The 19,960-nt window shown below is 33.2% G+C and overlaps 1 protein-coding gene across 2 annotated transcripts; it reads right to left on the bottom strand.

Moving 5' to 3' along the window:
- Positions 1-726: 726 nt before the first annotated feature.
- On the bottom strand, positions 727-13,149 carry LOC143065245 (ADP-ribosylation factor 2). Of its 2 annotated transcripts, none has more exons than XM_076238698.1 (5): positions 12,991-13,149; positions 8,779-8,980; positions 5,227-5,337; positions 3,084-3,208; positions 727-2,266 (listed from the first exon to the last, which is right to left on the bottom strand). In XM_076238698.1, exons 2-5 carry the CDS (start codon positions 8,924-8,926, stop codon positions 2,105-2,107), a joined length of 546 nt encoding a protein of 181 aa, XP_076094813.1. In that variant the 5' UTR covers positions 8,927-8,980; positions 12,991-13,149; the 3' UTR covers positions 727-2,104. The 2 variants fall into 2 exon arrangements, with proteins under 2 accessions (XP_076094813.1, XP_076094814.1); XM_076238699.1 differs by having other exon boundaries at positions 13,004-13,146.
- Positions 13,150-19,960: the final 6,811 nt, after the last annotated feature.

The following is a 19,960-nucleotide window of genomic DNA, read 5'->3' as shown; positions in this document are numbered from 1 at the left end:
AATAAATTACATTATAGATGAACAGCAGACATTTCAAAGGTGTAAATACAGAAATTTAGGCCAATCAGTCAAAAAAATGCTAAGAAAAATATCTATGAAAATCCTGTTTTTTATTCAGGAAATTGACCGAAAATCGTTGTCCGTTTTTCGATCTTTTGCAGTAAGTGCCGTAATTTTATTCAAGTTTAAAAAATAATCATTTGTTAAAAAATTATAATTTATTGGCATATTTCTTCCATTTCAGCCATCCTTTGAAGTGTTTACACCTCAAAATCATAAAACGGCGAAATTGTGTCCACGGCGAATATGGGCCCCCACTCTAGGTCAAATATTTTACATTTTATCCCAAATATAGACATACAAATTGCGACTTGGATGGGGAGTTGTCTCATTGGTATTCATACCACATCTTCTTATATCTATATACATGTACTGTTTAGAATGACAGAAATAATTCCATTACTATTTACTTTTACAGCAGATATATCAACATCTTCCATTGGTGAAAAATGTCTTCTTTTTATCACAAACTTCAACTTACTTAGGTGGAAGAAAAGTTAAGTAGCAAAATATGTTGGTTGGGGAAGGGAACATAATATTTGGGCATCACATTTTCAAGAGAAATGATTTAAATGATGTTTGCCTGAGAGGTGTGGCAGTATAACACCATTTACACTAATGGCCAATGATGTAGGATGGCCATAAAATTTAATATAAATGTCTGTATTGGTATCCATGTTTATTTTCTACAAAATACATAAACAGTTAACATATCTATGAGATTTCCACTGTGATATTAGTAGAAGTTTCATGGATATTACATATCTGATCAGTGAAATATCCACCATTGATGACTGTGGTGGAAACACCACTAATTCTACATAACATTCACTAGATAAATATACAAAACTCCCATCAGAAAATCTCATCATTACAGCTTCATGACAAGCAGTGTTATTAACATTGTAGATTAATGTAGGCTAAATAAGAAGACATCTTTTATTAGAACATACTCAAAATGACAATTCAATTTTTAAATACAACTGTATCTGGTCTGATATTGACTTCTATTATTTGAATTCTGCAGTGTATATTCTCAACTAGACATGTGCTTGATGGAAGTGAGGCTATCAATCAAATTGTATTTCCATTTACAGTTCTAAAACAATTAATGGGAACAATGGCAGTATATTCAATCCATCCTTTGTAAAAATGTTAACTATAGAGTTCAAAGTTTTACATCAAATTAGAAATTAAATGCATGCTATGTTCTTAATTCATATAACCTTTACAAAAAATATTTTGACTTTTTAACAATTTATCTAATTAATAAGTTGAAAGAAAATATTCCCAAATGGATTAAGCAAATTATATGAAATATAAGGGATAAATAGTTTCACTTTAATACAGTTGTGTATTAACATACATCATTCATCCACTTGTAAAATGAAAACAAAAACAAAATGATAAATAAATGAATAATACAATATAAATCAATTTCAAAACTCAGTGAATAATGTCACAATACAGTATGTACATGTTTAACACTTCAGGTCCAGAACATGAAAGATTTTGTTCACAAATACTATCATTTGACTATCTCAAGGTAAAATAAACATATGTTTTGTTTTTTGCTGAATGATAATGTACATGAGGAAAAATTGCACACATCCAACAATTGTTTGTTAAGAATTATATCCACTAGCAATAACAAATCATTGGATTTCCTTTATCTTAGTGTCCTGTATTTTATTCTGTTCTTGTACATATTTGCTGTGTGAGAAATATTTAATATTTGATATAAGCAAATCAAAGTAGCAAACAACATTTTAATAGTAAGTGAAAGGGCATCCTGAAAAACTTTTCAGTACAATTAGGAACACTGAAAAGTAAGGGCCAACACCAATATTCCTTGGAATGTTAAATCTTTGAGGCTGAAAAATATTTCAGTTGGTTCTAGTAGAATATTGATAAGTGATAAAAACAAGATTCTTAGTGACCCTTCATCAAAACAATTCTGTCCATAAAAACACCTTGAAACATACTTATTATTTTATCCTCAACAAAAACTGATAATAAATTATATTATTCCCGACTGTTCATTTTACATATTTTTTTTTAGTGTATTTGATAACCAATCAAGTCCTTCGTATAGTCCGTCACCACTTGTAGCACAGGTTGCCTGGATGTACCATCCCCGTTGACGCAGACTATGGAGACCTAGTTTATCTGTCACTTCGGCAGCATTCATTGCATTAGGTAAATCCTGAAGAAAAAATGTTAATATGATATTTAAATGATCCTTTGTATTTCAACAAGACCTTTCAGGTCAGGTGAGCTAAAAAGCAAATTTACCTGTGTGTAATGTGAGTTATCTTTAAGGTCTTCAGATCTTTTAATTACATAAATTTGTTGTCAAGCTAAATACCTTTGACATCAGAAATTATTTTTCATGAAAAATTAGTTAAACCGCCAAAACATGACTTTCAATTCATCGGGCTTTGCATTAGCAAAAGCCAATTTTGTCCGGTATGGAACCAGTCTATGATTGACAAAGGGAAGTTTTTTGTTTAAAAAGTGTGTAATAACAGAATCCAATTGGTAATTGTTAAATGGACCATTTTAAACGACAATCACATTCAGATATATATAATATATATATATCAATATCAGACAAAATTATTGATTCTGACCTTTATATGGATTTTTTTTAACCTTACAAAGCTAAACAAGAGTTGTGTCCCTTTGTCAAACTTCTGGTAATTGTTTGATTAATTTAAAAGGATCTTAAAATATTTCTATGATATGATGAGAGTGGACTATAATAGTGTTTAGAAAATATATAATGGTGGCCGCAGCAAACTCATCAACAACAATGCAGAACTAAACATTACAAAATCTGTTTTTTTCCCCTTTAAATTCTTGATCTATATTGTATAATCGGCATCCCTGTCTGGGTATTTATTTTTATTAAGAGGTGACATTGAGGAATTTTACTGAAAATCAAGGTTGACATTAAAGCTTCTTTATACAATGTCTGCATAACTAAGAGGATAATACCTCTACCTTTGAATATTACCCACCTGTTTGTTACAGAAGACTAATAAAACAGCATCCCTAAGTTCATCTTCTTGTAACATTCTGTGTAATTCTTCCCTAGCTTCATTAATTCTTTCCCTGTCATTACTATCTACTACAAATATCAAACCTGAAAGAAGAAAAAAACAGGTTTCAATTCATTCTGATTTTTTTGCAATTATATATCGATTTTCTTGCACACATTTAAATTGATTTAAATTAGTGATCTGAAATTGCATGTTTGTGTACATGTATATAATGTCTGCAGATGTTAAGCTAACAAACAACTATCAAATGTTAGCTTGTAGTAGCACGTACAACCAGGTGCTCTGCAGGGCGCAGCTTTATACGACCGCAGAAGTTGACCCTGAACAGTTGGGGCAAGTATTGACACAACATTCAAGCTTGATAGTTGATACAGCCCTGAATTTGGATTGCGACCAAATTTTTGACCTTATATGAGTTTCTGACACAAAACAAATGTCAAGATCTTACAAATATATTGCGCAATATTGTGCAATTAAAGATTTCTTCTTTTAACTTTTCAAAAATTTGGAATTTGAGAAATTTGAAGAAAAAAAATTGAACACAACTACCCCCCCCCCTTTTTTTTGCAACTAGTTCAAAACCTGATATTTCTTTATACATAATATACAAGTAGTGTAAGGGAGATAAATCCAAAAATACCCAACATTGTATGTTAAATGTTTTAGAATTACCTCCCTTACACTGCTTTTTAAATTGTCTTATATTAATTGTCCATTGACCAGAAATACCTAGTTTTTCCCCTTTTTTGCCCCTAATACCTAAACACTTTGAGCCATAACCTCCCAAATTCAATACTAACCATCCCTTCATGGTATGGAAACTTGTGGTTTAATTTCAAAGAGATTCATACACTTAAACATAAGTTATTGTTTGAAAACTACAAAAAATATTATTTAATGCCCCCAATTCCTAAACTATTGGGACCATAAACCCCAACATCAATCCCAAACTTCCTTTAGTGGTATTGAACCTTCATGAACATATTTATAGAGATCCATACACTTAAACAGAAGTTACTGTCTGTAAACTAGAAAAATGCTTCTTTTTGGCTCCTTATTCCTACATATTCGGGAAAACAAACCCCAAACTATATCCCAGCCTTCCCTGTGTTATATGGAAAATTGTGGTACAATGTCAGAGAGATCCGTACAGTTACACAAAAGTTATTGTCTTGAAACTAGAAAAATGCTTGTTTTTGAACCCTTTTTGGCCCTCAATTCCTAAACTGTTTGCCCAATAACCCCTTAAAATAAATCCCAACCTTCTATTTATGGTATTAAACACTGTGCTACAATTTCAAAACAATGGAAATACTAATACACAACTTTTTATCCTGAAAGTAGATAAATGCTGTTTTGGCCCCTTTGGGCCCCTAATTCCTAAACCTTTGGGACCATAACCCACAAAATCAATCCCAAGCTTTCTTTTGTAGTTATAAACATTGTGTTTAACTTTTATTGATTTCTTTTTACTTATACAAAAGTTATTATCCGGAATTCTAATATGACGTTCTTCTTCAGGTTTGGATACAAAGCCATGTTCTAATTCCAATAAAACACGGGCTGCACGTGATTGACGTCACAATCGAAATTGCAACGTCAGATGCATTTATAACAACAACGGAGATCAAATTTGACACTTTTGTTAGTGTTGCTCGCTAGGAAATTAAATAAAAACATTTCTAAAAGGAAGTTTGAATGTTTCTGTTCTTATTTTTTATTGTTACTGTTGATTTTCTATAAGGTTTTTGGTTCATCAAATCAAAATGGCCAACGCTCGGTATTAAGATACATGTATTGACAAATATAATGACTACCAATGTTAAAATGAGCATAGAGCATGGCATGAAAGAATTATTTCTTAAACCATCTGTCTTCGGACAACGCTGACTACAACGCAGACGAGGACATGAAACCAATATATGACCGAATTTTTTAAAATTTTTGCGGTCGTATAAAAAGTAGGAATAGAAAAGGGGGATAATTTTTCATATTTTAGGGATATCATATTTTAATTCACACAAAATTGTATGAGCTGAAACCTATTTACTTTTTAATGTCATCCCAAATGATATCTTATTCACACGTTAGTTGTACATACCTTGTGTATTTTGGAAATAATGTCTCCATAAAGGTCTGATTTTGTCCTGCCCACCTACATCCCACACTGTAAAACTTATATTCTTATATTCTACCGTTTCTACATTAAAACCTGAAAAATATACACTTTTATATTATACATAGATTTTAAAAATAAACTAGAGGCTCTAAAGAGCCTGTGTCGCTCACCTTGGTCTATGTGAATATTAAACAAAGCAAGAAGATGGATTCATGACAAAATTGTGTTTTGGTGATGATGTGTTTGTACATCTTACTTTACTGAACATTCTTGCTGCTTACAATTATCTCTATCTATAATGAACTTGGCCCAGTAGTAAAAAATGTTTGTAAAAATTTACAAATTTTATGAAAATTGTTAAAAATTGACTATAAAGGACAATAACTCCTTAGGGGGTCAATTGACCATTTCAGTCATGTTGACTTATTTGTAAATCTTACTTTGCTGTACATTATTGCTGTTTAAAGTTTATCTCTATCTATAATAATATTCAAGATAATAACCCAAAACAGTAAAATTTCCTTAAAATTACCAATTTAGGGGCAGCAACCCAACAACGGGTTGTCCGATTCATCCGAAATTTCAGGGCAGATAGATTTTGACCTGATAAACAATTCAACCCAATGTCAGATTGCTCTAAATGCTTTGGTTTTTGAGTTATAAGCCAAAAACTGCATTTTACCCCTATGTTTTATTTTTAGCTATGGCAGCCATCTTGGTTGGATGGCCAGGTCACCGGACACATTTTTTAAACTACATACCCCAAAGATGATTGTGGCCAAGTTTGGATTAATTTGGCCCAGTAGTTTCAGAGAAGAAGATTTTTGTAAAAGATTACTAAGATTTACGAAAAATGGTTAAAAATTGACTATAAAGGGCAATAACTCCTAAAGGGGTCAACTGACCATTTCGGTCAAGTTCACTTATTTGTAAATCTTACTTTGCTGAACATTATTGCTGTTTACAGTTTATCTCTATCTATAATAATATTCAAGATAATAACCAAAAACAGTAAAATTTCCTTAAAATTACCAATTTAGGGGCAGCAACCCAACAACGGGTTGTCGGATTCATCTGAAAATTTGAGGGCAGATAGATCTTGATCTGATAAACACTTTTACCCATTGTCAGATTTGCTCTAAATGCTTTGATTTTTGAGTTATAAGCCAAAAACTGCATTTTACCCCTATGTTCTATTTTTAGCCATGGCGGCCATCTTGGTTGGTTGGCCGGGTCACGCCATACATTTTTTAAACAAGTTACCCCTATGATGATTGTGGCCAAGTTTAGTTTAATTTGGCCCAGTAGTTTCAGAGAAGAAGATTTTTGTAAAAGATTACTAAGATTTACAAAAAAATGGTTAAAAATTAACTATAAAGGGCAATAACTCCTTCAGGGGTCAACTGACCATTTTGGTCATGCTGACTTATTTGTAAATCTTACTTTGCTGAACATTATTGCTGTTTACAGTTTATCTCTATCTATAATAATATTCAAGATAATAACCAAAAACAGCAAAATTTCCTTAAAATTACCAATTCAGGGGCAGCAACCCAACAACAGGTTGTCCGATTCATCTGAAAATTTCAGGACAGATAGATCTTGACCTGATAAACACTTTTACCGCTGTTAGATTTGCTCTAAATGCTTTGGTTTTTGAGTTATAAGCCAAAAACTGCATTTTACCACTATGTTCTATTTTTAGCCATGGCGGCCATCTTGGTTGGTTTGCCGGGTCACGCCACACATTTTTTAAACTAGATATCCCAAAGATGATTATGGCCAAGTTTGGATTAATTTGGCCCAGTAGTTTCAGAGGAGAAGATTTTTGTAAAAGATTACTAAGATTTACGAAAAATGGTTAAAAATTGACTATAAAGGTCAATAACTCCTAAAGGGGTCAACTGACCATTTTGGTCATGTTGACTTATTTGTAAATCTTATTTTGCTGAACATTATTGCTGTTTACAGTTTATCTCTATCTATAATAATATTCAAGATAATAGCCAAAAACAGCAAAAATTCCCAAAAATTACCAGTTCAGGGGCAGCAACCCAATAACGGGTTGTCGCATTCATTTGAAAATTTGAGGGCAGATAGATCTTGACCTGATAAACAATTTTACCCCATGTCAGATTTGCTCTAAATGCTTTGGTTTTTGAGTTATAAGCCAAAAACTGCATTTTACCCCTATGTTCTATTTTTAGCCATGGCGGCCATCTTGGTTGGTTGGCCGGGTCCTGCCACACATTTTTTAAACTAGATACCCCAATGATGATTGTAACCAAGTTTGGTGTAATTTGGCCCAGTAGTTTCAGAGGAGAAGATTTTTGTAAAAGTTAACGACGACGGACGACGACGACGGACGCCAAGTGATGGGAAAAGCTCACTTGGCCCTTCGGTCCAGGTGAGCTAAAAATAAACATGCAATCATTCCATACACCTTAATAAAGTTGACCTACAATATATTGGTTAAAGTATCTGACACACAGACCAATTCTGACAAATAATTATAAACCAATGAACCATAAAAATATGTTGAAGTCAAGTTTAATCAGCAAGTCAAGATGCAGGGGTCGAATTTAAGCTTTTTTGTTAACTGGCCAGTCTGACCAATGGACTGAAAAATCTACTGGTCTTGCAAAAATGACATTCATTTGACAAACATTAAATTACATAAATGATAGATAATTTACTTTTATTGTCATGCTATCTTTTACATATGTTAGACAAGAAAGTGCTTTCCTCTCCTTAATTCCCGTAGATTTGTTGTGCTGTTCTTATTGTTCATGAGCAAGTACAGAATTGAACTTAAAACTTATTCTGTTACAAAAAATACATTTTTTATCTAGGTCTGTCACTGCAAATTTTTCACATGTTATACAATTCATTACATTGCGATCTGAGGTACAACAAAATGTATGGACTTGACTGCTTAAACTAAACCATCATCATTGATCCATGAAATAAGGTCAGCTTATATTATAAGATATACATATTACATATATCTCAAATTCTTGGACTTTTGTCACAGATGAAGACAAAAACCTTAATCACCTTTAACAATACTGTTTAGTTTTATATTAATTATACAAATATGAAATTTAGGGTAAAATAAGCATATGAACCAATTAAATATGCTCTTTCAGCATGGTCAGCTGCAGTCATTTATTTGGAGAGGGTTTTCTGAGAGTAAAAAATATGTCTATCGTCAGTCTTCTTTCACAAAATTAATGCATATCAATACTAGTTTGTATCAACCAAAGACAAGAGAGGAACATCGTTAACACTTGCCCTATGGCCAAAAGGTTTAATGAGTTAATGTTGAACCCTGTGTGTGCTGTACATGTACACAACATACATGTAGATTTGAGCACACATCACAAAAACAATGTTAGCAAAATGACAAAATACAATTATAGTATAGGACACAGTCACAGAAGTGACAGAACATTTCTCACTACATTGGTATTGATAAGGACACAAAATTCTTGGAAATATTTAAGGATTCATTTGCATGAATGCTATTCTTACCTATAGTTGGTATAGTTGTTACAATTTCTCCTAACTTCAACTTGTAAAGGATAGTAGTTTTACCAGCAGCATCCAATCCTACCATTAATATTCTCATTTCCTTTTTACCAAATAACGAAGAGAAAAGTTTTCCAAAAACTGACCCCATGTTGATGAATTATTTATATTAAAGCGTCTATATAGATTTCCAATGCTGTGTTAACTGTAATACAAATGTCATTATGAAATTACCATCTTAATTCTGAAAATTATAGCATCACATCCATAACATGCATTACAAAATCTATAAGAAAACCACTTCCGATAGCATCACATTTAAGATAATAGCATCACATCACCATGATGTTAAAAAGACCTGGGGAGAACACTGATATTACTGTCATAAATATCAAAAGGACATTGCTCGAGTATCCTACCGTAGTCTAAAATCGTTCATCTTGTCAGTTCGTTAGGTATTTGTGTTTGAACTTAACACACGGGGAAACTCCACATTGACGTCACTACGCTACTTCCGGCGTAGAAAAACAATGTAGAATACGTTTTTTCTGCACTTTTGAATAAAAAAACATTTCTGAAGGTAAGTTTTCATTGTTGTTCTCAATTATTGCTAAAAAATGCCAAATTTCTAATGCCTGTTTCAATCCTGACTTCCGAATGTCTAAAAACATTCTAGAACTTCACAAAATCCCACTTCCAGCCTCCATTGCTTTGTGTACATTCCATTCAGCGTCATCAATCTTGTGGCAGGCAATACAGGTCAAGCAAATCGTATTTTTAGGAATTTTAAAATGACATGCTCCTTACGTCTTTCGCGATTTTCCCGCGAAAAAAGCCCAACCAAAATGAAAGGAAAACTAATTGAAAAAACGATGCCCATGCCATTATTTTGTACAGGAATATAGAGTAGGTTAATGAAAAATAATTTACATTTATTTTTCGTAGAATTTTCTTTTTATTCATTATAAAAAGATCGATATTCTGACCATCATGACTGTAGATAAATATTCATACAGAATTCCATTGATGTCAAAAGGGATGGCAAAAAAAGAGTTTTCCTGTTGAATAAAATCCAAAATTATTGCAAACTATTTTGAAGCAATATCCCACAAAGAAATAACGTAATTGCCGTAGACTGGAAAATCCCCTAATTGACAGTAGAGCAATTTGATTGGGTAGAACGAATTGACATCACGTGATTTTGACGCCATTGAAATTTAAATGTAAACAAACAAGGTCAGAAGGTTCAGTATAGGACAGCATCGTACATTTAGTTACTGACAAATAATTATGAGTTACCAAGCTTGACAATGCATGGTAATAAAAAATGAAAGCTAAGTGTACAGAAAAAATAAGAAGAAAATAGCCTTAGGATAACGACTTATCATTACACCTGGATATAAATATATCTTGAACATGTACATTGTACCTATGTACATATAAAATGTACATGAGATACTTGACAAACACTAAAATGGTTGAAAAATACTCATTAATTAGAATTAAAAGTTGTAGTAAAGACATAATTGTGTACTGTAGATCCTATAAGGATTTACATTTTTACTGGTTATACTTAATAAAATCTTCTTAAGACACAATGTAAGATGATGCTCTTGTGTCATGAACAAATACACATGTACATGTACTTCAAAAGTCTACTCTGTATTCCCGCAACTATTGAACTGTTGTACTATGTACAGTATAACAATTATTTCGATCTTGAAATGAAAAAATTTTGCTTCCTACAGTCCCTGTCCAATATTTTTTTCCAGATAATATTGCTAATACAAAAATACAACTGTTAAATATTACATCTGATAAAACATGTACAGCATTCAGTGTTTTGGTTAAGAACCGGCCGCCGGCCCAATTCGATTTCCGGCCGGTTCAGTTGTCCTTATAAAAAAAAAAAAGTCCCATTTTTTTTATAAGATCTTTTTATATTAAAATTATGACAACGGAGTTTGAAGATTTGTGTTTATACTTTAAACCGACATGCGGTTGCAACGACGATTTTCATTGGCTGTTATTTCAGACTTCCTGTTTGACACACGTGTTTATCTTGTTATGATTGAATGAATAGTAATGAAGAGAACACTACATGATTTTTTTCACTTCAACAACTACCACGTCAAAGAGTAGAAAAGGTTTGGATTACTATGTATTTTGACAAGATTTGGAACAGTTTGAATGACGTTATAGTTTTACTGTTTAATTAATCTACAACGGGCCCCGTCGATCTGCCGGCAACTACAGAGCATCCGAAAAGGGGGCAGGGTACATCGATTGAAAAGTTGCATTGGCAGAACTTCTGGTCCCGTTCCAAATCATAGATATATTTCTGGTGATTATACTTTCAGTTGTGAGGTATGTAACCCTTTTAAAAGCTATCAAATGAAATTTAGAAGTGGAAGCTCATGTTTTCTTATAAATGAGCCTGGCCAGCACTTCTTCTTTTTCTTTCTTTACACATCTTTTCATACCACCGGGATAATGGGAAGGGGGATATTTAAAACTGCTGCGTGCAGGGGAAGTGCTGTCCAAATTTTTTTGGGGTCCCCAAAGGAAGGACAAAAGAATCTGGTTTTAAATGTAAATAGCACCATAATTTTCGTATTGTCCCAAGTCCCTATCTAAATTTTAGGTTGCCTACATTAACAGTAGTACTGTAAAAGTGACATTTTTGGAACAATAATAATTTGATGCCATGGCCAGAATTCAGGATTTTGTTTCTAATTTTTTTTTTGAAATCTTTGAGGGTGGGGGGAGTGGTAGAAATGACATTTTCAGAACTATAGTTTTATGCCAGGAATGCAGCCTTTTTGTTTAAATCTTGGGGGGGCTAGTGGTGAAAGTGACATTTTCAGAACTATAATTTAATGCCCAGAATGCGCCAGAATGCAGGATTTTGCGTCTAATTTCAAAAAAATCTGGGGGGGCAAGCCCCGCCAAACCCCCCCTTTTAGGATTGGGCTTGCTTAAATCTCTAAATGGCCCCTTCAAACAAAATGAAGTGAAACCCCTGAGCATTTGCAATCATACCACTAAATAATATGTGACGTTTACAGTTCAGCATCATGTAGTCATGGTTTTAAGAAATGACAGAAGAGTGTTCATGTTTAAAATGTTGAGGAAAGTTTTACATCATGTCTAAAACTTGTATGACAGCCTCAGAGCCTCCCCATAACGAATCATGTTAAACCAACCAGGCTAGTTGATTCATAAAAAAAAAGTTCCCTTTGCCTTCTTTTAAAATATTCACAAAAAAAATATTCTGCAGTCAATTTATAGCCAATATTTCAGGATTTGTTTGGTCCAATCTCAAGGGGGTCTCATTGGGGGGTTCTGATCCCGGATCCCGCTTACTGTTTTGTCAGATTACTGTATCCCGCTCACACTATGTATGCATGCAATTCTCTTTTTTTTGTATTTTCCCGTGTCCCGCTAGACTTCATTTCCTGTTTTCACGGCACAAATTATAATTTGACTTTCACCTGTAACGCTTACAAAAAATCGGCAATCCTGCGTCACTTTTACACCCAATGAGACCCACTCTCAAGCTCTCCTATCTTACTCGCTCCCAGTGACAGTATGTGTGCCCACAAGATTTAAGATTGATCACTTTTCTCAACCTTCACTGGTTTCTGTATTATTGATAAACTTCTGTCTCACAAATAATTTCCTTTAACATGTTTAAAGCAAATGCAATCGGTGAACAGCCAACTGTGTACACACCTTAATAATTCTAAAATTGTAGCAAAAATTGACGGATTTTAATCTAAACAGGAACAAACATGATGGAGATGCTGAAAGTCTATCAGGAGAGTTTTGAATGATTTTATGAAAGGAAATAATAGGAACAGATTTTAAACCTTGTCTTCAAACAGGTTCTAATTTCTGCCAACTCTAAAGTGTTACTTTGAAGCCGGTAACCTCTAATTTAACAAAAATGTTGATGGGCGGATAGTAGAATTTTATATAATTTATCAATGTTTAATATCGCCACTTCGACAAATTGTTTCACAAAAACAACCTTCATACTTGCACTGTTAGTATTTCGATTAAAAAGTAAGTCCCAGCTTAGAATTGTCTCTTAACAAATAAACTTACTAAATGTCATTTTTTCCTTTATAAACCGGAAGTTCACATTTTCTTTAGTTTTTCTGTGATATTTAAGTGATATTGTACATAAATATATTATTTTCATCAACAAACCTGTTTAATGTACCTGTCTGCCCAAACTGTTGCAATGAAAGAGTTTTAGTGACAATATATGCTTGATTTCGTATCTAAGACCTGTCAAAACAATGTAAAATGGCGGACGTGGAGAATATTTCGTTGCACATGCCACGTCAATATCCCGCATTTGGGTTATAACAATTGGTCAATACAAAGTACCCTGTCATGTGATCATTACCGTGATATATCAAAGTACTAAAAGTCCTTTAAATCAGTTCATGTAGTGAATAACTTAGGCCAATTTTTCATTCATTGATTTAGTTGATAAATTAAGTGGCCCCATGGCATTGCTAAATTTAATAAGGATGCCAGAGGGCCACCATGAGTGCATGGTTTGATAAAAAGCGTATCCTGTTGTTGCGTAAGAGGCATTGTCTTTAATACCTCCTATACATTTCTAGGAATATGATTGGTTAAAATCGTCCTCGTGGAAACCGTGTATATTTAATATTAGGTTAGTTGGGAGGCGGGGATTATTTCATACACGGTTAGTAGTGGAGTTGCGTCCCTTTATATTCCATATTAGATAATAAGGAGGCGGGGCTTATTTCATACACGGTTAGTAGCAATTGGAACAACTCGGCCTTTCTGGTTGCACGAAGAAATAATTATTGTACTGCATAGCGAGAGTGACCGAGTAGTTACGATTGGGTTAGTAGTGGTGTTACCTCCCTTTAGAAAAACAAAACAGTACTGAGAAAAAATCTCAAAGGTTTCAACAGACGAAGAAAGTGATGATAAAGTGAAATAAATTCATAAAACACATTTAAATCTAACAAGTTGTCATTGTTGGCATCTGTTTTTGCAGATCAAAGGAAGTAGTTTCTTAATCATGTTAATGCTAACTGTATTGAAAACTTGCTCATTTTGATAGGTCACTAGTATAAATTTTACACGTTAAGATAGTCGGTAAGATAAATTCGTTACATAGTATGCTAGTGACGTAAGACGGTATATATGGGGTCAGTAAATTCCATATAGGGATTCGAGCTTCGCTCTCGCCCCATATGGAATTTACTGACCCCATATATACCGTATTAGGTCACTAGTACACTATGTAACTAATATTTTATTTGAGAACATTTTGAAATTACTTCGTATTTATACAATGTTTTATATTGCAATGTTTGTCAGTTTGAAATAGGACACTGCTGTAAATTCGAGACTAAAATAGATGAATCATCTTTTACATTTCATACTATAAACTAAACAGAATCTACGAACCGCACACCCATGAAATCTCGTTTGAATCTGTGTCAGGCCAAGACTAAAAGCAAAAAACCACAAGATTAAACAGTTCTAGGAGCAGCAAAAGAAGAAGAACACAAAGTAACAAAATATTAAACTTAAACCAAAAAAGAAAGCACAGAGTACGAACAGTCAATTGCAGAAGCAATAAAGACAAGAATTCAAAGAGCAGTAAACTACATCAAATTTGACAAAATCTGTGGAACATTGTTCAATGAAGACAATAACAGGATTAAATCCAGCGAAGTAATTCGAGATGATTACAGGAACGACAGGAGAGAAGTTGAAGTTGGAATCTTCAACTAGTTCACAAAGACATCATACCAGTAGAACAAAATAGCATAGTCACAAAACAAATTGTGAAATAGAATGTGTAATCATGTGTCATTTGGTCTCTTGTGGAGAGTTGTCTCATTGGCAATTATACCACATCTTCTCTTTTTATATGTACAGTAAATAAAAACAAAAGTAGAAACCATACAATGAGTCATTCTACATGCCACATAGAAGGATGCAATGCCTCGATCGATGTACTAGAAAGATCTTTACAAATAACAATAAAGTAAAAACACCCATATCATGCAAACTGAAGATTTTTACTGCCCAGATAAATATAAGCTGGGAATCAATGTCTGAACCAAACAAATCTATTGAAAAGGATATTCGAAGCGTCTGGACCAATCTGATTAAAATTCGGATATATCTTATATCGCGTGCTCGTTTATATAAAGACATATGAGGATAACGAAATCGTAGATCTATATTTTAATTAGGTTGCATCTGGACAAGACAGTATACCAAATAGAATACTTAAAGAATTACATATGTAACTTCGTTGTCCAACAGAAATAGCTTTTTTTTTAAAGGAGAGACTAAAGATACCAATAGATATCCAAACTCATACGTCGTAAATAAACTGACAACCCAATGCAAAAAAAAAAACGAAAAGAACCAAAAGAAAAACCAAACAAAACACAAAACTAAAGACTGAGCATGACAAACCTCACCAAAATCCGGGAATAATCTCCGGTGCTCCGGAAGGGTAAGCAAATATTGCTCCACATGTGTCACCCATTATGTTCAAACCTTGATGATATATAGGTCTAATTTGTTAGGTCACATTTGAGGAAAAGGGGACAGGATTGTAAAGTTACAAAACTGGAACATGTCCGTCGTCATCTATGAAACTGATATTCAATAGCAGCCAACCAACTCCTATACTGTATAATGGCGTCCGTACAATTTTCGGACGGATGATTTCAGCTTCAATATGTACTAAGTACTTGGAAATCTAGGATAAAGTGCAGTCTTTCAAACTTTGTATACACTGGAATAATGCTAAAAGACTGACTTAATGCAAACATCTCGTTTGTATTTTAAAAAGCAGATAACTCGCAAGTGAAAATGCCTGTTTCATTGACGTCGGTAAACCTTGCAAACTGAAAAACATATGACATGCAGGCACGTCTCAAAACATATTAAAAACACTGAGTATTAACACTACTCAACCATGGATTGTGAAACAAAAATACTCCCACAAGGAACGGTACTTAGACATTTGAATTGTGAAACAAAAATACTCTCACAAGGAACGGTACTTGGGCATTTAGTATTTTATGTAACATTAATATAACGACCTCTCAGACGCCGTCAAATCTTAAGACCGGTCGTTTGTCGATTGTGGGGATGCTACATCATTAGTATCAATAACAAAAGCCATAGATTTATGCGTTCAATGGTAACAAGTATAGATCAATTAATCCATACCTCGGAGCGGAAGAGTAGAAGATATGAGGTAAACTATATGCATACAACAAATGTAGCAAACAATTTGGTCCAAGATGTTCTCGTATGGAACCTGAGGTAAAGCCCAAAGTTATCCGAGTAAACTGCATACATTTTACTATAGTACAAGCACTAATGGAATATACAGAAACAACAGTATGAAACACATGAAGTGTAGCAGATACCAGCAAGATAGAAAGAATACAATTACAAGCGGCAGACTCACAAGTCGCGACACAAAACAATATGGAAAAGACTTAAAAAACTTTCATTGTGGGACCCCCCCCCCCCCAATAATTTTTTTTTTTGATAGCAACCCCCCAGCTGTGTGATATTTTTGGTAATGACCTCCCTCATAGATATATATATATATATATATATATATACGTAGGTTTATAATTATAAGAACATTCAATTTCATTTCAATGTGGAAATGTTTTACAAATAACCCCGAGTGTATTGTTTTGTTTGTGTGAATGCCATGCTGCCCAAAAAATTAAAGGCCCTTAATTGAAACATTAAATTATCTTTTTCTTAATCGATAACTTTGTAATAATTTAATAAATTATAATACCTATTTACAAATGATTCTAGAATGTACACATCTTTTACAGTCCTGCTTCTATCATGTCTATCCTAAGAAATATCATCAAAATGATTTTAACACTTTAGAAAATTGAAATACACATGTTCCACTGCATGTTCAGAAATTTTTCATGTTTTATACCTTTGTTAATCTTAAGAATTTAAGATAAGTCCGGTTGTAACTTTTCACATCCTATGGATAATGAACCATAACAAATGAGTGATTATATATACTACCCTTGAGAGATTGGACATCCTGCTGGTGCTGTACATTATCAAAAGATTTAAAATTGACAGAAATTATACAAGCACACTTTCTTCAATATCGTCAACAATTTATAAATGACAGACATAAAAACTTTCATTGTGGGACCCCCCCCCCCCCCAATAATTTTTTTTTTGATAGCAACCCCCCAGCTGTGTGATATTTTTGGTAATGACCTCCCTCATAGGCGGATTTAGGGGGGGCCCAGGTCAGTCAGTGGGCCCCCACTTATGAAAATTTCTGGATCCGCCACTGCCCCTCCTACAATGCACCGACCCCCTCAGCTGATAAATAATGACTGTTCCCTAAATAGTAGTTGTCTGAATCATAATTCTATTACATCACATTATTTTTATTTATAGTAGTGCAGCACCAGTAATTCATCTTTTGTTTCGTATTCATCCTTCCCTAAGTTCACTTATTTACAAATATTGCTGGCCCCAAAAGTGGCTGTGAATGCGAACTTGCAAGCAGATAATCGTCCAATGACCATTGGTATATTGCCCCCTATCTCCTCTCACTTCAATCTGACAGACCACAGAATAACGATAACACATCATAATTTAATAACAAAAACAAAAATAACACACAAAAAAAAATACATCTGATTAGCATTTTAAGAATTGGCACAGAATAGACATAGTTTAATATAATACTGTATAATGACAAACGTGTATGTCAATATGTCTTCACAATAACCGTTACAGATATAGAGCAACAGAAAAGTGAAAAATCTTAATTAATGTTTCTTGTTAGACAAATTATATCAAAACCAATACCTAAATAAGAAAATCGCAAGGGTTCTGCCTTTCCAGTGTCTCGCCTACTTTTGCTGTTGTCTAAGTTTTCATAAACAAGCTTCTCTCCAAGTTTGATTTTAATAACTTTCTCGAACTATCCTGAATTTTTAACAGGAGCTTGTTAATGATCATAAGATTGTATCGAAATAGCATATCATAAACAGCTTAACCATATTGTTGAGTTCTAAAAAAGCAATCCTTATGTCTTGACCTTTGCGACTTTCGACGCATTGTATACGCAACACGGTGAGCACTATATCTTGATTAAATAAAATGTCCACATGAAGAAATATTCCAATTTAAACATAACAAATAATTATTCCATTGGTTGTTCTTTTTTTTTTGAAAATACACAAACTGTTAACTAGTGTACTAAAATAAAGTTATCTATACTGATTCAGTGCTAATGTTCTTAATTAAATAATTTCAATAAATGGTGAGCACGTTCAATAAAACTAATTCTACATTGCATATAAAAAACATATCAATACATAAACTTAAATCATAAAACATCTATTGTAAAACATTGCACAAGAGGAACGTGACTTGTGGCCAGGTATTCTTTTCAACCCAAATGTAGAAGTACTGGGCATATTTAAAAGGATTCAAACAGCACATTGCTGACAACTCCTATATACCGCTTAATATATACAAAATATTGTAGAACAGAAAAACCGAGTAAAAAGGAATATAAAAAGAGAAAAAAACTGAGGAAAAAAACTCAAAGACGTAGTAGGATCCGTTTAAAAAGCTTGTTATATATAGACCGTGGTTTGGTTAACACTCGGTGGCAAAATAACTAATACATTGTCAGGACAATATTATAGTATTAATGAATGGGTGTTTTTATAATGGCCCTGTTATATGTCCAAGGTCTGTAATAATGGTCGAGGAAGTCTGTAATGGCCCGAGGCAACGCCGAGGGCTATTACAGACATCCGAGGCCATTATTACTAACCGAGGACATATAACAGGGCCATTATAAAAACACCCATTTCTTAATACATTTATTAACCAACTGAACAAAAGTGTACTTAGTATGTGTTGCTGCTAACTTGATGTACTGTCTTACTCTTTTAATGACAGTTTAGTTTGAACAAAATAATTTGTACTTCACCATTATAAAGCTTTAAATATACCAAATATCCAAGATATTAAGTTGAAAGAGATATGTGTTAAAAAACAGGATGAACAGTGATCCCTTTATATGGTTCTTTAATGTTGGTTGCTGGTTACTAAATTAAATAAAATACAAAAAGGTAGTATACTCTTTAAAACTTAGTTTTATTAACTTTATTAAAAACCCTAACAGGGCTTAATACAGACAAACTGGGCATTAATACAGGGCCATTACAGAAAAACAGGGTCATTACAGAAAAAACAGGGCCATTACAGAAAAACAGGGCCATTACAGAAAAAACAGGGCCATTACAGAAAAACAGGGCCATTACAGAAAAAAACAGGGCCATTACAGAAAAACAGGGCCATTACAGAAAATATGTAATTTTTAATAAACGGTCACTTTTGGCAATAATGCACTTAGTTGGTTAATAAACAACGACAATGCTACTTTCAGTGTAGTAGAAACAAAAGTTCGAACGAAATTTATGTCCCGAATGCTAAGATTTGATTTATAGGCCTCTTAAGGGCATACGATACAGTTTTGATCCTGTATTTACAAGTTCGTAAAAATTTGCAAACAGGCCATTTTATATCTGATTAAATCAAATATGTAATAAAAAATATACCTTCGTGTGCTACTTTTTGAGTAAAATGAGGTAGAAATTTTGTATATTTGCTCAAAATTCAGATTTGTGGCCGTAATTTCTTTTTCGAAAGAAAGACATAACTTTTTTGTTATAAAAGATAAACACAAATTGTTTTTTGTTAAATAATCGGTAATATCTGTATTTTATAAGTATCTTAAAAATTATGCATTTTTTATTCAGAAATAACTCATATTTATCAAATGTTCATGAATTGAGGAAAATACGTCATTTTTTACTGCATGTTTATCAAAATTAAAAAAAATCCTCTATTTACAGTTTTATAAAATTTGGGTCACATAATCTCCCTGCAAAATGAAACAAATTGCTGTTTTGAAAAATAGGGGTCCATGAACTCGTTTTCAAATTAAATCAGTTTGAATGATAAAAATCAGTCGAAAAATGCATCTTTTCCCGATATGTCACAGTTTGACGTCGCGAAAATAACATTTTACGTTAGCAACGTCATTACCTCCCCTGTAACTGTATCGTATGCC

This window comes from Mytilus galloprovincialis, chromosome 2 (assembly GCF_965363235.1).
Source record: "Mytilus galloprovincialis chromosome 2, xbMytGall1.hap1.1, whole genome shotgun sequence".
NCBI lineage: Eukaryota > Metazoa > Mollusca > Bivalvia > Mytilida > Mytilidae > Mytilus > Mytilus galloprovincialis.
The sequence above is the reverse complement of the archived record's forward strand: the minus strand, read 5'-3'. Positions and strand labels throughout refer to the sequence as shown.